The following is a 21,541-nucleotide window of genomic DNA, read 5'->3' on the forward strand; positions in this document are numbered from 1 at the left end:
ACAGGGCGGGCGTCCCGGGACTGCATGCTCACTTCCGGCTCCCATGTGGGATCGCTCTCAAGGAGGCTGCAGACCCCAGGGGCCTCTGCGAGAGAGCCAGGGTCACTGTGCACTGATGGGCAGATGCTCCCTTCTGCTGAGAAGGGGTCTGTCACCGCAGAGTGAGGCAAGATGGCCAATGCCAGGCTCTGACCCCCACTGTCAGCAGGAATGGCCTTGACATGCCCCTGCTTCCCCAGGCGGCCAGGGTCTCATCCCACGGGCAGAGGCCGTCTACTCTCCTTGCTCCAGCAGCAGGGGTAGAAGCTGGTTTGTTGCCCCCACATGGAGTCACAGGTCACATGGAGCCCACAGGGGGCAGGAGGAACACTCCTGTGGCTAGAGCAGCTGCAGAGCTCATATTTCCTTCTGCTGCCCACAGAAGCGTCAGGTCAACCAGGTGGTGCAACGTTCACTACTGGCCGATTAACGAGCTTGGTTTCTGCAGCAGAGCAGGCAGGTTCACCATTTCTGCATTTCTGGAAAAACCTGGACTCCACTCGGCTGAGGACACTGCCCTCCAAGGATGCATGAGGCTGCAGCAAGGTCTTAACACGTGGCACTTGCTGAGCACAGGGACAGTGACACAGTGTGAATGTCCCTGCCCTCTCAATCTCATGGTGGAATGTGACCCCTGGTGTTGGCAGTGGGGCCTGGTGGGAGGCGTCTGGGTCATGGAGATGGTTCCCTCACGAATGGCTTGGTCCCTTCCCTGTGGTAGTGAGTGAGCTCTTGCTCTGTTAGTTCAGGACAGAGCTGGTGGTGTGAAGAGCGTGGCACCCCTCCCCTCTTGCTCCCTCTCTCGCCATGTGACACACCGGCTCCCCGTGCCTCTCACCACAAGGAAAAGCTTCCTGAAACCTCCCCAGAAGCTGAGCAGATGCTGCAGCCATGCTCGTACAGCCTGCTAAGCCTGAGCCAAATACACCTCTTTCCTTTATAAATTACCCAGGCCAGGGTGTTCCTTTATAGCAATGCAAAGATAAGGTCGGAAATAAGGGGCCATCCAGGACGCCCACCTTCTAGTAGGGACTCCGGAAACAAATATGGCAGGGAATTTAATTCCCAGGACATTTCTCAAGGAAAAATCTTAGAGATGAAAACCTTGAGTTTTGCAGACCGCAGGGTCCCACGGACTGCTCCAGCAAGATGAGGAAAAGACATGTCACCACCATACTCAGGACAGAGGTGTTGGGGAAGGAACGAAAAGGTGCAAATACAGGCCTAGAGTCACATGGCAGCGAATCTCTCAGCAGCAAGGCTGGACGCTGTAAGAGAGGAAAGCAAATTCCCCCAAAGCCTGCGAGGAAGTAGCTTCCACCTCCACCCTCCACCCTCCACCGTCCATCCAGAGAGAGGCCAGAAGGCAGCGGTATCCAGACATGCAGATCTCAAGGTAGGTCCCTGCCAGGCTCATTCACACAGAGAAGTGCTGAGGGGTGTGCTCTACCGGACAACGAAGAAAGTGAGCAAACGTGGGTTTGGGAACAGGGCTGGGCTTGGGGGGAGCCCAGCAGGAGGGGGTGTCCTCAGGAGGAGCCTAGAAAGGATGGGTCCCAGAGGACACGAGGTGTACAGCACCTGCTCTGCCCACTCTTCCAGACACGCCCACTCCGGTAACCTGTCTGTGGGGGAGGGAGTGGGTGGTTCACAGATGCCTAAGGGAGATGATTGGTGACACCAAGGAAAGCAACATGCTGTCCCAGAAAGGGATGACAGGCACAGTGCACATGGTGACTCAGCAGCAGTGACGCTGACATAGCCCGACCCAGGTGACAAGTCCAGGCACACTGCCCCGGGAGCCTCAGAAGGAAGGGCCGGGCACGAGGGCATTGCTGTGTGCTTGGGACCACAGGGTAAGGAAGGCTAATTCTCAGCTTCCCTCTTCTGCTGTACAAATTCATTTCTAAAGCTCAGAAATTAAGAACAGCATTGAGAGAGACAGAGAGACAGAAAACAAAACAAAAAACAAAAAACAGCAGACACAGCAACCTGAAAGGCTGAGTGGCACCTCTGGCGGTGTGAGGAGGCTGGGATGGAGGGCTGCTCTTTTTTGGTCAAAGTCTCTCAAAATTTCCTCTCTAATATATAACACACAGCTTTGATGAAATAAAAATTTTGGTTTTTTAAAAAGGTGTAGACTTGGGGCATGAATACTTGGGAACAGCCCCAGGCCTGCCCCTCTCATCTTTCAGTTCCAAACACCCTCTGCTGAGCCTTCCTCTAGGAATGTAAGGCGACGCCATGGACAGGAAATTGGCTAGATTTATACGCCATAACCCTCAGGATCCTAGGGTCACCATCCACTTCGTGAGTGCCATGAAACTCAAAAGTTAACAGTCTGTTTTTTTCTTTTTTTGAGATGGAGTCTCGCTCTGTCACCAGGCTGCAGTGCAGTGGCACAATCTCAGCTCACTGCAACCTCCGCCTCCCAGGTTCAAGAGATTCTCCTGCCTCAGCCTCCTGAGTAGCTGGGATTACAGGCACGTGCCACCACGCCCAGCTAATTTTTGTATTTTTAGTAGAGACAGGGTTTCACCATGTTGGCCAGGATGGTCTTGATCTCTTGACCTCGTGATCCGCCCTCCTTGGCCTCCCAAAGTGCTGGGATTACAGGTGTGAGCCACCATGCCCGGGCCAACAGCCTCTTAACTTTTATTACTATGCACACTGAATCATTAATAGAACATGTGTTCCTAGGAGATCTGCTGAAGCTCATCAGTGACAGGACCTGGTAACTCCAGAAGGGCCAAGAGTCCACCAAGAGGTGACAGCACTCACCATGATAAACTGCAAAAAACGAGAGGCCTACATACCCTGGTGAGCTGGCATCGTAGACATGCACCCGGCTACCCATGGTCAGCCAGGCCCACACGCACGCACTATAAATAAAGTAACGCTTCTCTTCACTCTGCTGATAGTCCTGTTTCTTTGCCTGCCTCACGCATATTGCCAAGTGTGACCTCATGAAGGGCCAGGGATTTTGATGGGACTCTGGGGCCCATCTGCCTCGGATGCAGTACAGAGCCAGTTACACCATCACCAGGTGCTTGCCGGGAGTCCACGTGACTGTCCGTGGCTTAGCCACGGTCATGGCCACTGGGTCCAGCACGGCCACTGGGCTTGGGCTCCAGCTGCTCTTTCCCCAGAGAAAGTGGCATCCATCACAGAGAGGGATGATTTAATAAACACATAGATATCTGTGAGCAGAGTCATGGGACAAAAATCGATTTTCTGCAGCCCTGTGCAAGACTCCATTTCTCTTCCTTGAAAGGCGCCTTCATGAGTTAAGTTCTTAAAGGAAAAATGATCACAGCACACCTGGGATCAGCAAGATGCCCAGACCTCTCCCTGGAAGATGCCACTCAGGGGGCCTACTGGGGGGACCAGAAGCCCCGGACATAACACAGAAGGACCAGCTCCTCCTCCCTCCCCTAGCCGCTCCTGATTCTCCACCATGGGGCTCCCTGCTGGAAATAGGTGAGGAGCTGGGGAAAATGTGGAGCAGATGGGTGGGCGGAGGGGAGGATGGGTAGGGCAGAGGGGGGGATGGGGGGCGGAGGGAGGGATGGGTGAGGGGAGGGGGGATGGGTGGGGCAGAGGGGAGAATGAGTGAGGTGGAGGGAGGATGGGGGGATGGGTGGGTGGAGGGGGGATGGGTGGGGTGGAGGGAAGGACGGGTGGGCTGGAGGGAGGATGCGGGGATGGGTGGACGGAGGGGGGATGGGTGGGTGGAGGGGGGGATGGGTGGGTGGAGGGGGGATGGGCCAGGTGGAGGGAAGGACGGGTGGGGCAGAGGGGAGGATGAGTGGGTGGGAGAGGCCCGAAACCCTCACCTCAGGGGGCTTCTCAAGGCTGGGCCAGGATGGCTCAGGGGAGAAGGTGAAGACCACTTGCCCTGAAAAGAACCAACATAAGGCACCTGCCACAAAAGCAGGCGCTAAGAGCACCACATCTGTGAGCCCTAGTGCGTGGAAGCCCACTCCCTGTGGCCCCAGCTCCTCCTGCTACCCGGGAAAAGTGCTCAGCGCCTGCCACTCACATTCTCTCAGTGAAGAACGACGAGGTGGGTGTTCTTTCTCCACACAAGAAAGGCGCCGCCTTCCCCGATGGCAGTGGAAGAGCAAGCTGGCCGCAGGTGCAGGCAAGAGCCCCTCAAATGAAGACTCTCACTGCAATAGTGAAAGCCCAGGAGGCCCACGTCAAAAGAAATCCAGGCTAGGCGCAGGGGTGGCTCACGGCTGTAATCCTGGCACTTGGGGAAGCCGGGGTGGGTGGATCACCTGAAGTCAGGGGTTCGAGACCAGCCTGGCCGTCTCTACTAAAAATACAAAAAAAAATCAGCTGGGCGTGGTAGCACACACCAGTAATCCCAGCTACTCGTGGGGCTGAGGCAGGAGAATCGCTTGAACCTGGGAAGCAGAGGTTGCAGTGAGCCAATATCGCATCACTGCACTTCAGCCTGGGTGACAGAGCGAGAGACTGTCTCAAAAAAAAAAAAAAAAAAAGAAAAAAAGATATAAGAAAAAAAAATCCAAGCCAATTCCACATGAGGCAAGGAGTAGTTTTATCACTAACCAAGAAATTTCCATTTGCAAAGAGAGAAAGGGTTTGTTTTCCAGGGGTCAAAAAAGACCAGAATTAATTTTTCCCCTGCCTGGTTTCCTGAGACCCCAAGGGTGGGTGGGTGTGCACGCACACGTGTGTATGTGGATATTGTGTGCACCCATGCCTATGTGTGTGAAAAATCGGTAACTCTGAGCCTCTCCTCCGTCCATCATCTCACCTGACCCTCCAGCAGCCCTAGGAGTGCAGTGAGCCAGACGCCGCCATCTCCCCTTTCTGGACGAGAAGTTCAGAGATGTTCCAGAACTCCTCCCACTCACAGTCCCGCTCACCCTTCTGGGTCAGTGGAGGGATTTCCCTGGGTGCCCCCAGTAGAGGCAGGGCAAAAGGGCCACCCTGCCTTTGACATGGCTTCCTGGAATCACAGGGTCCCTGGGCTCCCCATCCCAGCAAGTGACCCCCTGCCAGTCCTTGAGGCCTCCAGCCTGCCGCTTCCTAATGCTCACTCCTGTTTCCAGAGAAGACAGTGCCGGGGTCACTCCCTCCGCCCTCATTGGAAGGCCTGAGCGCACTGGCAGTGCAGTGCTGGAGCCGCTAGAGTGAGAGGTGCTCGGTCAGCAGATGACATGTGGATGGGGAGAGCACGCTGCAGAGACGGGATCCTGTGGGCCCCTGCCGGGCCTACGTCCCGCTGGCCGCATGCTGGCCTCCACCCCGTTACAAGAGGGAAGCGTGGGCTGCCTCCAATGCTGTTTAGAGGACAGGGCCCAGGAACCACAGGGGAAGGGGATCATGGCATCCCTGTCCTCTGGTGGCCTGAAAAGGCTCCCTCTTTCTTAAAAAGCATTGTCACCCGGCCGGGCACAGTGGCTCATGCCTATAATCCCAGCACTTCCGGAGGCCGAGGCAGGCGGATTACCTGAGGTCAGGAGTTCAAGACCAGCCTGGCCAACACGGTGAAACCCCGTCTCTACTAAAAATTCAAAAATTAGTCGGGTGTGGTAGCATGTGCCTGTAATCCCAGCTACTCGGGAGGCTGAGGCAGGAGACTCACTTCAACCTGGGAAGCGGAGGCTGCAGTGAGCCAAGATCGTGCCACTGCACTCCAACCTGGCCGACAGAGTGAGACTCTGTCTCAAAAAAAACAAAAAACAAAAAAACAAAACATCGTTACCTTCCTTTGTGTTCCCACGAGCTCTGAGTGGGCACTGCCCTCTGGCAACTGACTATCTGGACACCAGGAGGGTCACCTGTACTCGACCATCCCGGGACGCCCGACGTCGGCTGCTCCAGAAGCCCCAGCTGGGCTCAGGCTAGGGTTGGCCTGCCGCATGCGGGTCCCCCTCCACAGCAGCCAGTAGGCGGCCCTCAGCAAGGGACATCAAAAAAGATGCTGGGAAGTTCTTGTAGAGTGGCCCAAATTTCTCTTGCCTTAGTTGAGCCACAGAAAGAAAGATTTCATTACTTGTTTTCAAGATCCCTGCAAGTTACCCCAGAGTCTCCCCCAACAATCCTGTTCCTTCATCTTAACTCACACTCTATCTTCCCAACCTTTCATCATTTCCTCCATGAAGAAAGCTATTAAACTCTACAGTCCAAACCCCACTTTACCCAGAAATGACTTGAACCTTCCAATTCTACTGCATTATCCTAACGAGAGGTATAATTTAATAGGGAGCTTTTTGAAGCATAAAAAAGTTACCTGCTGGTGTCACTATATGAGGACTAGGAACAGAAGATGCTGTGGGTGCGTCGGGCCTTCCTGCTCCCCCAGGTCTCCAGGGCACGCCTCTTAGCTGTGCCGGCTTCTGAGAAAGCCCCGCCCCAGGGAACAACAGAAAGTGTTCTGGAAGACACCGGGAACCCCGTGGGCTCTCCGGGGACAGTCGCCCTCCCTGAAGTGTGAGGAGGAACCCAGGGGGGTGCGTTTGGCCATGCTGGCGGCGGAACTTGCCGGAGCCTGGGGACTCGATGGGGCTGAGATGTCGCCCCTTGCCTGGGTCTCTGGAGGGCCCTGCCCCATGGGCCTGGGGCAGGAGTGTGGTCACTGTGCTGGCCACACCTGGTCCCCGTGCTCACCCTCAGCATAAAGGCTGCCTCCCTGCCGCCCTCCTCAGGCCCCTGCCCCTCCCTCCTTTACAGGGTTTGTCCCACCCACGCTCCCCACTCCCGCCTGGCCTGATCTCTGCAGGTGCCATCTTTGTCCTCTGTCCCCTCCAGGCCTCTGCCCGCCTGTCCTCCCAATGGCCCTGCGGCACTGCTGCCTCAGTGTCCTCACACCAGCTGTGCTCAGACTGGCGGACCTCGGTGAAGCCCAAACTCATCGCCTGCTTCCCCCGCGGGCCCCTCACTGCTCCTGAAGACCCGCGGCTCCTCCAGGATAGAAGCCCCCCCGTCTGTCCTCCTCACCCTGCCGCCCACTCCCCAAGCCCTGCCTCTGGGACCAGCTTGCCTCCTCCATGCCCCTCGGTGCCACCTGTGGCTGAGAGGGCAGCACCCCATGCCCAGCTGATTTGCCAACTCCACACCAGGCATGTTTTAGCTCCGAAAATGACGTGCACAGAGGCACAGGCAGGTTCCCTCCCCATAGAGCTTCCACCTGCATGCCCATCCCAGGCCCAGCTCAAGAAGAGGCAAGGTCCCAATGCCTCCCAGGACATGCGCCCCTAGGCTGGCTCGAGGGCCTGGCATGGCGGCCTGTCCTCCAGGCGGCTCCCAGCCTTGCTTCACTCAGGGGTTTGCTGTCCTCTTCCCCAGCTTTCCCACAAGGAAAGCTCTGCTCCTCCTCATAGCTGAGCCCAGATCCCAGCTCCCACGGTGCCCTTCCCTCTGAACCCTGCACATCACCACTCCATCCCCAACCTCCGTGCATTTACCCTGCGGTTCCTGCTAAAACACCAGGGCAGCGCCGCAGCAGCAGGGATTCAAATGCTCAGCTCAGGCATGCCCTCCCCCACTGACCCGAGAGTCCCCTTCTCTCTCCGCCGCTCCCACGCAAGGACCCCTCTTTGGGGAGGCCTCATCTGGCAGTGAGCGCACCCACCATGGACCTGCCACGTGCCCAGCCGCTGTCAATGGTGTCCTCTTTCCACAGAGTTTCAAAGTGTTGCATCAGAACATGGGAGGCAGGGGTGGGGGCCCCCAAGAGCTTCTGTTCAAGAATGGTCCAAAGAGCTAATACCACAAGGCCACACAAACCCCCACACAGCAACACAAACCTGATCTACCTGATCTCACAGCACGCATGACCCTGAAAACCCCACACTTTCACACATGCAGCAACCCGCACACAAAGGCACAATTCACTTCAGAGATTACTTTTCAATTGACCCAATTTTGTCTTTAAAATGTCTTGAAACAATAGAGACAGAGACAAGGATCTTTACTTTGGCATTTCATGACATTTGCTGCTTCCAGTGAACACAGGATGAAAGAGAAACCTGTATGAAGCCATCAGCCTGTCGAAGGCTACTCAGCACTGCAAGATCAGTCCCATTTGACAGAGACACGGCCCACTGCTGCGGGCCACTCTGTGAGCCAATGGGCAGGTTAAGGCCTGACGGACTCATTAAGTGGGTCCTGGGTGTGAGTTCACCAGTGACTCAAGACAGCAATGGACTGGCCCAAAAGGATGCTGGAACTCCAAATGAAAGCATGCAGAAAAGCATGTCTGTCAGGACTGGGTGCACAAACTCATCCTGCCGGCCGGGAAACACTCCTTCCATTCCTACCACGTGCCAGATGCTGGGCTGGATGCAAAACCATGGCCCGAAACTCCCAGTAAGCACAACAAGGGGGCTTCACAGGTGAGGGGCCTCCAGCAGGAGTCTACACCCTCCTGGAGAGAATGGAGGAAGCGTCACCCGGGAAGCAGCTGGTGCTCTCTGTTTTCAGGCCAAAGGGAAGGGCTGGGTGGCCAGGAGTAAAGCAAAGCGATTCCACCCACCCGCCCCAAAATCTTGGCAGACGGAACCTCATGGGAATACCCCCTCAGCCTCCTGGAGGGGCTGAGACCTCATCATCATTAATAATGTGGTTCTCTCGGGTAAGAAAAAACTAGAAATGATAAATCTCCATGTGCAAACCCCGTCTTCTCTCCACCTCCTTCCAGGTATAATTCTAAAGCTGCCATTGATCTTTAAACAACCTTTAATTACCCTGAGACCCCAAAGTCCAAATAGGCCAAGGCTCGAGCTAAGGAGTATTTACTTTGAGGCCTCCCATGAAGCGAATGAAAGGGACTCCAGGGGTCTGCAGCCAGAGAGGCTGGGCACACCCTGGCACCAGCTTCCGAGGCCAGGGGACGGGTGAGGAGGGAGGCCTCGCCGCTGCTTCTGCGCAGTGAAGCCCGCCTGTGCCTCTGCAGAGCACAGGGCTTTTGCTGCTGTTGTCTTTCCTACTTTGTAAATCACAGATGCCCAAGAGAACCTGTGATGTCTTTATTGCTTGTCTCCTTAGCAAAGATCCCTGAAGTCTGAGGCTAGTAGCATTTAGGGCAGCCTCCTAAGGGCAATGGGTGACTTCCAGACTCATCAGGTGGCCATACATGGGCTGAGACCACCTCCAAGTAGGGGCTGGGCCCAGGGGACCAGGTGGCCAGCTCGGAGGGGCTCAAAGGTCACGGACTGGAATTTGGTCCACTGTGCACACAGATCCTCGCAGGTTACTCAGAAATGACCATACCCCCCACCCCCTCCTCTGTGATGGGGACACTGAGGACGCTGGAAAGAAGCCCAGGCCCATGAAGGAAACGCAGCCCTTATGTCATCTACGGGCAGGACAGGGCAGTTCGGGAAACCTCGTCATGGTGGCTCAGCCAAAGGGAATGCACAGCCAGCCTTGACGGCACTTTGTGCAGCCTAGGAGCTGGGGTGACCTGCAGAGTCCACCCACCTCTTTCTTCCCACAGCCCCTCTGACCCTCTCACACTCTCATCCCCAGCTCCTCGTCCCAGTGCCCCTCATGTGTTACCGGGGAAGCATCTGGTAACTAAGTCTCCACCAGATGAGCAGGGCACGCCTCTTGCCTTGAGGGCCATGGGCCTGTGTGCTCTGTGTTGAGTGATGTGTTTGCACATGTGCATGTCAGCAAGCTGAGGGGACATCTGAGGGATGGACACGGCAGGACACCTGAAGGCTGGATGCGGGGGGATACCTGAGGGGCAGGCACGGCAGGACACCCGAGTGGCGGGCGCAGTGGGACATCCTAGAAGAAGGGCACAGAACCTAGAGCCCAGCATTCCGAGCTCCAGCTCCAAGCCATGAACCTCACAAAGCAGCCAAATCCCCAGAACCACCCTTAACTTGGGAATTAACCCTAGTGAGAAAACCATGTTTACACATATTGAAAAGAACATGCAAAATACAAAAAAAAAAAAATTTCAAACAAGAAAATAAAATATCCATAACTCTACTGATGAAAACTAAGTCAGGCTAGCACCGTGGTGGTTTGCTTCTGTTCGGTCCTTCTGTCCACGCGTGTGATAGAAGCAAATCTGCGGGATCATTTTTATCTGTACTACCTATGTCGATATATATAATTTCAGGTCATGCTTTTCCTCCACATAGAAACGCACTGAAAACATTGTCTTGTTTCAGTAAATATTACTTGGAGATATAATTTTTGGTAGTTATGAAACATTATAACCAGCCACGTACCATAACTTAGGTAACTGTACACTGAGAGCTGGATATGCAGGCTGCTGCCAATTTGTTTTTCCATAATTATAAACAAGGAGAATTACTGGATTGAGGAAAGGCTCTTGATATAAATTATTAATAGCTCTGCAGAAAGGCTCTGTATCACACCCCTCATCAGAATGAAAGAGCGTGCCTGCTTTACGCCAACTTCATCCACTTCCAGGACGCCCCTCGCTAAAAGCGGTGCTTATTTGAGAGGGCGTTTGCTTCCATTTTCGATTCTTTACTAATGATTGGAAGAAACACTTACATTTTCTGGATAGCTGCAAAAGTTCTCGTGTGGGTTTCTGACTGTTCCAATTGTCCTCATCCATTTTCTATGAGGACATTTTCTTTTTATTAGTTATTTGTGTGAGTTCTTTGCATATTAAGGATATAAGCTATGTTGTGAATGAAGAACTTTGTCAGCTGCCTTTGAATTTTGTTTATGATGCTTCTGGTATACGGATATTTACAACCTCTATGTTGTGCTTAAAATGTGCCACTCTAGAGTGAATTGGCATTTTCTTGGGCTAGGCGCCTGGGGCTCTCTGGCCATATTAAGTTAACTTGTTAGCATAGGGTTTTTCAGACATAAAAGTAAATTCTAGACCTAAATGAGTGAGAGGGTGAGCTGGGGTCAGGAATTTTCAGAGGAGAATTGCTGTTATTCCTCTTCCCTTCAGAGCTATGCCTCAGGCAAGCATGAACCTACGAAGGCCATTTTGTCTGTCTGTCCTGGTTCACTTGCTTGGGTTCAGGGGTCCTCACGTAGGCAAAGGGTCTCTGACTCACATCCACCTGCACCAGCCCCAGGCCTTCTCCCCTGCCCTCTGCCAGGCTGTTTACACTGGGGACCTGGTCCCAGAGCAGGAAGCCGCAGACGCCTTCAGGGCAAACACTAGTTCTAGGGCTGTCTTACTCCTCTGAAGAGTCCATGAACTTAAAAAGCATTTTGTTAATTTCATGTTGCGTGTGCGTGCACCCCGTATGGGGAGAGGACAAGGAGTCTTTGCTGAACATTTGATCACATCATGTCACAAAAACAGAAGAAATGGTCCTGATCTCAGTGGGGCTCTCCAGCATTTCCCTAGGTACTGGTGGTCGTTGATTTAAAATGTTCTTAGCATGTTAATAAAGTATTATTTTAGTCTACTTAAGGGCAGAATTTTTTTTCTTTTCATTAAACTCAGGAAAAGCTACTGAATCTCTTAAGATATCATGTGATTGAGGGCCTCTGGTTTATTGATAGGGTATTTTTATTAACAGTGCAAGCCAGACAGAGTTACAGGCATGCTGGCCTGATCTCTGAGGCTAACTCTAGGCTGGCATCCAGGAGCATGGCTACGTTCCAGTGGTATTTTTATGGGATATTTTTTATTTTATAATATTGACGAAGGCGGGCCTCATGAATGGGATGGGTGCCGTGAAGGAGGCTGATGGGAGCGCCCAGCCCTCTTGCCCTCCTGCCTTCCACCACGAGAGGATGTAGTAACGAGGCGCCCTGGACAGAAACCAGAGGCTGGCGCCTTGATCTTGAACTTCCAGTCTCCAGAACGGTGAGAAATACATTTCTATTGTTTATAAATTACCCAGTCTAGGCCGGGCATGATGGCTCATCCTGTAATCCCAGCATTTTGGGAGGCTGAGGTGGGCGGATTACGAGGTCAGGAGTTCGAGACCAGCCTGGCCAACATAGTGAAACCCTGTCTCTACTAAAAATACAAAAATCAGCCGGGCATGGTGGCGCACGCCTGTAGTCCCAGCTACTTGGGAGGCTGAGGCAGGAGAATCGCTTGAACCCAGGAGATGGAGGCTGCAGTGAGCCGAGATCGCCCCACTACACACCAGCCCGGGCGACAGTGTGAGACTTCGTCTCAAAAAAAAAAAAAAAAAAAAAATTGCCCAGTCTAAGGTAGTTTGTTATAACAGCAGGAATGGACTAAGACACTCCATATACGTGGAGAGAGAAACTGGCAGATGTGGGATCCTGCACAGAAGTCACTGATGATTCAGCTGAGACAGGGCGCTGGGAGCCATGTGTCTGGGTGGCCAGCTCTGTGAGACGGAGTGTCAAGCCTGCTGCTTCTCTCCAGCGGGACAGGTCACACAGCATAAGGTTTTTTGAAACTGTGAACAAATTTACTAGGGAGACATTTTCTGGCCTCAGAATCACATCTAAAACAAAGACTTTTGGCAATGTTTGGATTTACTCCCAAATTATAAGTCTATTCAAGTTTTATTTATTTTATTTTGAGATGGAATCTTGCTGCCGCCAGGCTGGACTGCAGTGGTGCGGTATCGGCTCACTGCAACCTCTGCCTCCCTGGTTCAAGCGATTCTCCTGCCTCAGCCTCCCGAGTAGCTGTGATTACAGACATGCGCCACCACACCTGGCTAATTTTTGTATTTTTAGTAGAGATGGGGTTTCACCACGTTGGCCAGGATGGTCTCGATCTCCTGACCTCGTGATCCACCCACCTCGGCCTTCCAAAGTGCTGGGATTACAGGCATGAGCCTCCACAGCTGGCCAGGTTGGGTTTTTTTTAAAGCTTATCTTGAGGCAAGTTTAGCATTTTTAAAATGTGTGTGTGTGTGTGTGTGTGTGTGTGTGTGTGTAAATTCCTCTTTCCTAACACAGAGGAGGACTATGTTTTCAGCCATCTATCTGGGTCCTCCTTGCTGGAGGTCTGCCTATTTCACTAGCATTTCCAACTGCCCCTCTAAGATGTACTTAGGAATTCTACATAAAAACCCTGTCTTCTAATCTATTCATTTGCTTTTACTCATTCATTCTTTTATTATCTTTATCATAAGTTGTCTTTATTTTTCTATTTTTAACTTCTTGGTTAAAGGCTTAGTTTACTTGTTTTAATGTTTTTAAATAATAAAAGCATTGCATCTTTGAATCTGTTTGCAAGCCCAGCACTGGCACATTCCTTGTGCTTTTGAACATCCTTCTGCAATTACAGGGTCATTTCCGTCTTGACCCACATTATACTGAAGGGGGTTCTTTAACATCCAAATGCTTGGTTTTTCATTTTAACTTTATTATGATCTAATTTTAAAGGATTATGCTCAGTGAACAAAGTTCATGTCATTGCTGTTTTTTTTATTTTGGAAATGTTTATGGCCTAGGTTGGGTGATTACTTTTTGTAAGTATTCCATAAATACTTAGAAAGAAGATGCATTCTTTGTTGGTACAAATTCCACCCAGAACTCCCAAACCACTTCTTTTTTATGCCATTCAGAATCACAATCCACCTTATTTTTTATTTTTTTGAGACAGTCTCGCTCTGTCCCCCTGGCTGGAGTGCAGTGGTGTCATCTCGGCTCACTGCAACCTCCACATCCCAGGTTCAAGCAATTATCTTGCCTCAGCTTCCCCAGTAGCTGGGATTATAGGCGCCCATCAGCATGGCCAGCTAATTTTTGTATGTTTGGTAGAGACAAGGTTTCATTCACTATGTTGGTCAGGCTGGTCTCGAACTCCTAACCTCAGGTGATCCGCCCACCTCGGCCTCTCAAAGTGCTGGGATTAGAGGCGAGAGCCACCGTGCTCAGCCCCCACCTTATTTTTAATCCAACTAAATATGCTTAAACTTTCCTCCTATGGTTGCTTCATTGAATGTCTTTGTATGTTTTATACAGTTTTAAATTCAAGTTTAATACAAAGACAGGAAAGTGCACAGATCACGGGCTCTAGAAGGCGGCTTCCGACGGAGCTGGCGCTGGGCTCCTGCGCTCCCGGGAGCATCCTGCCTTCCTCGCTCCTGTGGCCGTTGCCAGACCCTTGCTGGGGGAATGCCACTGTGTGGGGTGACTCTCGCTGCTCGATGCCATGGTGTGGGGTGACTCTCCCTGCTCGATGCCACGGTGTGGGGTGGCATTTATAGACCTCTCAGCTGCCGAGGCCCCCTCAGAGAAGGTTCCCGACTTCATGGAGGTGCCACACTCTGTTCACCATAAAATTAACTGCTTTTTCTACTTAGAAAAACAACTCTGCCAACTGCCGTCCCCGCTGTGTCTAAGCAGCTTGCTTCCTTTAAAATTAAAAACAACAACGGTCAACGGTCCCAGCTCCTGGCAGGTGGTGGAGTTTCCAACCTCACGAGGCATTCCCACTTCTGGTGGGCACTTCCTGGAAGCTGGCAGAGCACAATCGATCCCGCATGGGCAGCCCCCTCTCAGCCAAGCCCAGGGTGAGGGCAGTGGTGCACCAAGGAGGGGAAGCTGGTGAGGATGGCCACCGGCGGGGAGAGGGCGGCCTGCAAGGGGGTTAGCAGTTGGACCCCCAGTCCCCTGGGAAGCCAAACTGAGAGGTTTAGACTTGGGGGGTAAAATGGATAAATTTTCTAATTTTACAACGCTGTGCTTATTAATCAGGAAAAGATCCCAGCAATGCCGACATCAGGCACTTAAATTACACCCCCAGCAGGTCAGAACAGGCACAGGACATGGCTCAGTTCTGGTTTAGGACTCGTGCCCCAGCAGTGGGGGCCACAGAAGGTTTCTGCGTTGGGTCACGACATGCTGGAGCTGGCCTTTCCAGTGCTTACCATGCCATGTGTGCCTGAGGAGGGTCTGCAGGCCCAATCAGCAGGGGCGGGTGGCAGGTTCCTAACGGAGGGGACAGCAGATCCCAAGGGAAAGCAGGGTCCCTGCTCGCCTCACCCATGCTGGGCCCCAGTGTCCTCTTACTGTAAAATGACCCACAGAGGGCAAGGACGGGGTAGAGGGTACCAAGCGGGCACTGGGGGGGACACACAACTTTCCACAGAAGGGTGCTCCTTTCACCCCCAAGACCCTATGAAAGTCTGGTGGGAAAGTGGCAGATGGGAGGCAGAGTCCCTGCTGTGAGCACCCAGACTCGAATCTCAGTGGCTGCAGAGGCGGGAGCAGGGCTCAGCAAAGAGGCCCCATTGGACATCAACATGTGCAGCGGGGGGGGCATTGGGAAACGCCCAGGGCAGGGCTGTGGAGCCACATACATACAGCTTACGGATCAGCAATGCAGACGGCATGGGGCATGTGCCTGAGGGCAACCACCCTTCCTGAGGACCAGCAAGCTCTGGCAGGGGAGGTGGCAAATCCTCCAGAGAAGCACACACCTCCTGGGGCCCAGTGCTCAGGACAGGGCCCACGTTCACTCCAGAAGGTGCCACCATCCAGGGGCCAGGAGGCCCAGGGTGCGGCCCCAATCCCAGCTGCGCCCCTCCCCGCCCCACCTCACCCCACCCCGCCCGCCCCACCACTCCCTGCTCCCCAAGCCCTGCCCAGTAGGCCCTGGAGGAGGCTCACAGATGGGAAGGAACCAAACCACGCCTGCATGAGGCTCAAAGGCCAAGGGGACCTAGGACACAGGCAGCGCCCTCACCTTCCCCACCTGCCCAAGTTTTTGGGAATTAAGGGGAAGCGTGACCCATTGCCCCCTCCCTGGCCCCTGAACTGCTTGGCTTTGTTGTTTAATACCGGGAAGGTCTCTGCCTTTCTTCTGGGAATAAGAAAAGGATTCTGTTCCTGTGGAAAAATGACTTAGAGCAACGTATCATTTCCCAAGGGACAAATCTCAAGGCTGCAACGAATGAGGGCTTTTCAAGCCGCTTCCCACCAATGTTCTGCTGTTGGGGACTCATGTTCTGGGCCCTAGTCGCTCAGGTGGCCTCCCATCGATGCAGAAGCATCTTCCTAAAATGTCACAACTGCACATACACATTCCCCGTGCTCATCAGGACTCCCCAGGTTTGTAACTTCTGTTTCTCACCTCCTTTCCCATTCGGTTCAGTGCCCACAACACATTCTGGCACTCACAGCATTCTCTCCATCCAAACCCTATGGCATCAAAGAACCAACTTCCTCTTCCTCTAAAGGAAGAAAATCAATCTCATGGCTCCTCTGCCAGCGCCTCCTCCCGGTTCCCCACTCAAGCCACAGGGGCCCCACAGGCTCTCAGAGTCTGCACTCCACCCCGCACCCCGCACCCCACACCCCGGCCGTGTGGCTTTGCCTGACTCCTGTCCTCCCTTCATCTCAAGTTAAGTAGGCAGGGCTCAGAGAAGGCTGGTAAAACATTTTAATCAGCTTCCCACGCTGCACCTTCTAATGACAGCAGAGCAATGTCTCCAGCCCAACAGCAAACACACTGTATCCCTCACAGAAAAGCCCAATGAGCTGCAGCAGGGTGAGGAATGTGGGCACCTTGTCATTTGCATGTGTCAAGGCTGCCATCAATTCTGTTTCTTGGGCCAAGTCTGCCCCTGCCAGTGGCCCCTGGATGGGACCATCACATGACAGGGTGGTAGGAGGCCCACTGCCCACCCAACATCACCCTCTCATGACCCACCTCCCCCAGACCCAGCTCAGGCACCCTGGCATCCACAGCTGTCCCTATCTCCTGTCCTTCACCCTGAGGGGCTCATGGCCTGCTTCAGCCTCCAGGGCCAGAGTGACACTTCTGCATGTAATCACAACAGGAAGAAACCTCGCCCACAAGCTCCCACGGCCAGTGTGTGTTTGGTCCGCCTCGAGCCACCTTGTGGCACTGTCCCTATTTGGGAGCAGATAGAAGAAATGGAGGCGTCAATGGAGGCACAGCCTTTTGCTGAAGGTCAATCATCTCTTTACTGTTCTCTCTCCCCAACCAGAATGTGCGCAGGGTCCATCCTCGCATATGTGTGGCTCAGAGTCTGTCCAGAGTGGGGCCCAGGGCGATTGCTGGAGACGATGAGATATGGTCTGTTGTTAGCACAGGCCTGAGCACAGTGCCCTGCAGCTGCAGGCACACACATCACCCCAAGTCCTCTCCCACCCCACCTCCCACCACCAGGCATGGCTGACCCAGGACGGCAGCAATGTCCACCCAGGGCCTCCAGGGAACAGAGCTCCCCAGCCAGTCAGTCACAGACACCACCGAGGCAGGAACACCAAGCTCCATGGCCAGCCCAGTAACTGACTCTCGGCAGCCAGCCGCCTGCATCTGGAGAGCAAGTCCCCCGGGAGGCTCTCCGGAAGGCAGCATACAGTTGTGTGTGCTGGCCAGTGGGAACCAACCACTCTGGCCACCGTTCTACCAGGAGTGGCCGCTGTGCACCAGAGAGGCTGGGCCCTTCTCCCTACAGGTAAGCAGCCAAGCCAGTAGGTGGCCACTGCCTGCCCAGCCAGCACTGCTCTCTGCACAGATGGAGAGCCCACTGTGGAGGACAGCAGGAGGCTCGCCAGGAGACCGCAGTCTAGGCCCCATTCATTCCATCTTACTTGGTGACACAGCAAGTCATGGCCCCTCTTATTGCCTCCACATTCCCCTGTGCAAAGTGACGAGTGGGCCAGATGGGCCAGGAGGCCCCAGCCTCAGCAGCCTTGCATCAGCTGGGCGGGCGGGCGGGCAGGCCAGGTGCGCCCTACTCACTTACAGACCATGGCTGGGAGAGGCAAGGCAGGCGTGTGTCTGAGACTGAGATGCCAATCACTGCCTCAATGCTCCCCGCAGGGCACAACCGAGCCCCACACTGACAAAAAGGCAGGAGCTAAGTGAGCAGAAGGAGCGTCTTGTCCCATCCACCCACGAACACCTGCGCTGGGTTCCATCTGCTGGGCCAGGACCTGTTGGCAGCTCTTGGCCTTAGTACGGCCCTCACCTGTCTGGTCTCTCCTGGGGCCGAGATGAAGCGGGGCGGCAGGAGCTCCCTGGCTCCTCCCAAAGCCCTCGGAAGGAGCAGGGATGCTTGGAGCCTCTGACGAGCACAGAGCTGGGGAACAACAGGCTGCCAGCTGTGCAGAGCACTGCCCTGGGGACCTAGGTCTGCCCCTTTATCTGAGAGACGAGGGCCTCGAGAAGGGAGAGTGGTGGAGCGTGGCTGACCCCAACCGGCTGGTGCAGAGCCTGGTCTGGTTCCCACTGCTGGGGTCTTCCTTGCTGCACTCAGAGCCCTCTGCTGGGTGAACACTGGGCAGAAGGACTTCCCAGCCCGCACCCTGGGGAACAGTGGGTATCACCCCATGAAGGGGCCAACAGTCCACAGTGTGCTTGGGACGCCTCACAGAGGAACATGTGGGGTGGGTCAGGCGCTGGACACGAGTCCACAGGGAGTCCCACAGGTCAAGCACGGAGCCCAGCAGGGCGTGCCTCTGATGTGTGGGATGCGAGGAGGGCTCTCCTGCTAAGTCGCCAGGGACTAGTGAGGTTAAACAGCGTGCCCCCAGTCACACAGCTCCCACTGGCCCGGCTGGAAGGCACCCCAGGCTGTGTGATTTCTTGCCCAGCCCTGTCCCTAAAGCATCACAGTCCAGGTGCTGTGAAGAGGGTTCCAGGGACCAGAGGTCACGTGCTGCACCCTGCAGGGGTCGTGCTGCTGAGGGGCACACTGGCCCAGGGAAGGTTCCGCAGGGAGCTTGTCACACAGCCACATCTAATAACTCATAACATGGGCAGCGTTTCCACCGCTGTGACCACGTGACCACTGCCAGGCTCGTCTCTTCAGCTGGACAGGCTTTCAACCAGCAGGAGGTCAGCGGCAAGACGCAGGCAGAGCTTCTCAAAACTCTTCCACAAATAACCCTGTGAACTAAAATGTAATAAACCTCTCCCCTAGTAGAAAATCAAACTCGGGTTCTTTTGAAAAGGCATTTACTTACTTGAAAATCTTTTTCTTCTAGTATTTCCTTCCTCCATCTCACGAGAAAAGCAGCACACACGTACAAGTGGAAATGAGAAAAGCCCTCCGGTTCAGACTAAAAGAGAAAAAAATAACCAAGAGAGAAATTGTAACGCGTGACCCATTAACATCACTGCGAGGTTATCTGCGACAGTCAGGGTTTATCTAGTCAGGGTTCAGAGAAAACCAAAGCTTGTGTTGACGCACTTTTACTTAATGCCTTAATTTCAAAATTCTCATTTCATTAAAACAAACACCATTTTTCTCTTTAAGTTCCGGCAGCCTGATAAATAGCATGTGAACAGCAGCAGACCAAGCTTCAGGCAGCCTCAGAAGCGGTTGTTCATTCTCCTCTCTTGCACAGACAATAGCCAAAAAGGATAAGAGACAAATTCAACGTGTGCTGGTGCCATGCCAGGCACAGAGTCTACTCCTCACAACGGGCGCGTGAGGGAGGCCTCCTCCACTCCACAGATGAGGAAAGAAGGCTGGGCCCAGTCAAGCCGGAGATCAGGCACTGGGCCTGGGACCAAAACCCGGTCCGGGTCTCCCTGGGAAATGAACAGGGAAGTGATGCTGATCGGAAGCCACAGACATGGAAGGACACGGCTCACGCCCCTCAAATCACCACCCATGTCTCTCCTCACTGTCATCAAACGAGCCTCCCCTGCTCCCCCTTCTTGAGATATCTACCCCTTACTCATCCTGGAAACCCAGGACCACTGTCAGCCCCCAGAGGCCCTCCCACACGGAGGCTCAGGGCTTGCATACCTTGGGGCTATGGTGTTAATTCAAGCATGCACGGCCAACTGCAAAGACTAAGGGTTCCCCCAACTCCAGTTCTTGGGGTGCTACCTTCACTGTTCTGCCTTGCCCGTGCAACATCTATAGGACTACTGTCAATGGTTTATTAAGTAAACAAATCAAATGCACAATGGTGATGTGCTATGGAGAAAACAAGGCAAAGACTGGGATGAGGAGCAGCAAGGGGGTTTGTGTGTGAAGAGGGGGATGCCACTTCGGTACAACGGTCAATTGCCTAAGGTGACAGATGAGCAAACACTCAAAGAGAGAAAAGGCATTTATTATTATTATTTTCTTTACTGAGACGGAATTTCACTCTGTCGCCCAGGCTGGAGGGTAGTAGTGTGATCTCGGCTCACTGCAACCTCCGCCTCCCAGGTTGAAGCAATCTTCCTGTCTCAGCCTCCTGAGTAGCTGGGATTACAGGGGCACGCTACCACGCCAGACTAATTTTTGTATTTTTAGTAGAGACGGGGTTTCACCATGTTGGCCAGGCTGGTCTCGAACTCCTGACCTCAGGTGATCCACTCGCCTCAGCCTCCCAAAGTGCTGGGATTACAGGTGTTAGTCACCGCGTCTGGCCAGAAAAGGTATTTAGACACATGGCAGAGAAACATTCCAGGTAAAAGCAACAGCAAACACACAGTCCCTGTGGTTAGAGGCTGCCTGGCATGTTCCAAAAGCAGCGAGGAGACCAGCACAGCTACCACAGAGCGAGGCGAGCAGAGGCAAGCGATGGCAGGAACATGTGGGGTACAGATCCTCGGGGCTCTGAGCAGGGAAAGATGCAGGCTTCAGAAGCATCCCTCCGACTGTCACTCCGAGAATGGATGGCACACGGCAGGGTGGGGAGAGGTGGAACCAGGAGAACCAGGAGGCAGGTTAGGGGACCATGGTCATCAGAAATTCAAGAGGGACTAGTGACTCGGGCCAAGAGAGAGCAAGGAAGCTTGTGGGAAGACCAATTCGAGATGTTATTTTGAAGGTTGTGCAGAAAAAACACACCAATACGTGTGAGAGATCTGGGGTAGGAGAGAAAGGAACCAAGGGCCACTCTGACACTTTGGGCCTCAACGACTGGAAGGGCGAAGTTGCCAGTTCCTAAGATGAGGAAAGGTTTGTGGAAAAGGAGACAGTGTTTTGGTGGGAAGGCCATGAGTTGTTCTTTGGAACTGCCAAGTTTAAGACACTTGGGGATCCTGGTGACAGGGAGGCACCTGGACACACAAGCCTGGAGAGTGGCTAGTGATTTGGGCCAGAAATAAACACCAAGGACTGAACGACCCACAGGAATGACCAGCGAGCTGGGGCCAGACCACAGAACACGAAGAGGGTGCATATTCTAGAGTTCATGGATAGAGTGTCCTGCATACGTCCACTAAATAAAGTTCATCAACAGCATTGTTCAAATTCCCTGTAAATCCTGACTTGTTTTTTTCGTCTGCTTATAATCTATCAATAACTAACAGGCATGCTTCAAAACTCCCATTATGAGAGTGAGTTTATGTCTTTCTCCTTATGGTTCTGCCAATCTTTCTTTTCTGCGTTTGGAAGCTATGTTATCAGGAGCATACAAATTCAAAATTGTTTTCTCTTCCTGGTGTACTGAAGAGTATAAATACTTATGACCTCTAACCTCACGCAGGGCTTTTGCTCTGAAGTCTCTAGTCGGGAGGAAGGAGTCTAATATGACTACAACTACCCTATTAGTTTTTGTTCGGTAATGTATTTTAAACAGCTCTCCTGAGGTATAACTCTCATACAATAAACTTTACATATTTCAGGCTGGGTGCAGTGGCTCA

At 53.3% G+C, this 21,541-nt stretch overlaps 1 protein-coding gene across 3 annotated transcripts in view; it reads right to left on the reverse strand.

Moving 5' to 3' along the window:
• The window catches only part of TBC1D22A (TBC1 domain family member 22A), a 400,970-nt gene that overhangs the window by 41,682 nt on the left and 337,747 nt on the right, over positions 1 to 21,541 (reverse strand). For all 3 annotated transcript variants that reach the window (XM_030815341.1, XM_030815343.1, XM_030815342.1), the window contains one exon: positions 18,916 to 19,011. In XM_030815341.1, coding sequence (XP_030671201.1) covers positions 18,916 to 19,011 — 96 coding nt within the window. The remainder of the gene's footprint in view (positions 1 to 18,915; positions 19,012 to 21,541) is intronic.

Source organism: Nomascus leucogenys, chromosome 7b (assembly GCF_006542625.1).
Source record: "Nomascus leucogenys isolate Asia chromosome 7b, Asia_NLE_v1, whole genome shotgun sequence".
Lineage (NCBI taxonomy): Eukaryota > Metazoa > Chordata > Mammalia > Primates > Hylobatidae > Nomascus > Nomascus leucogenys.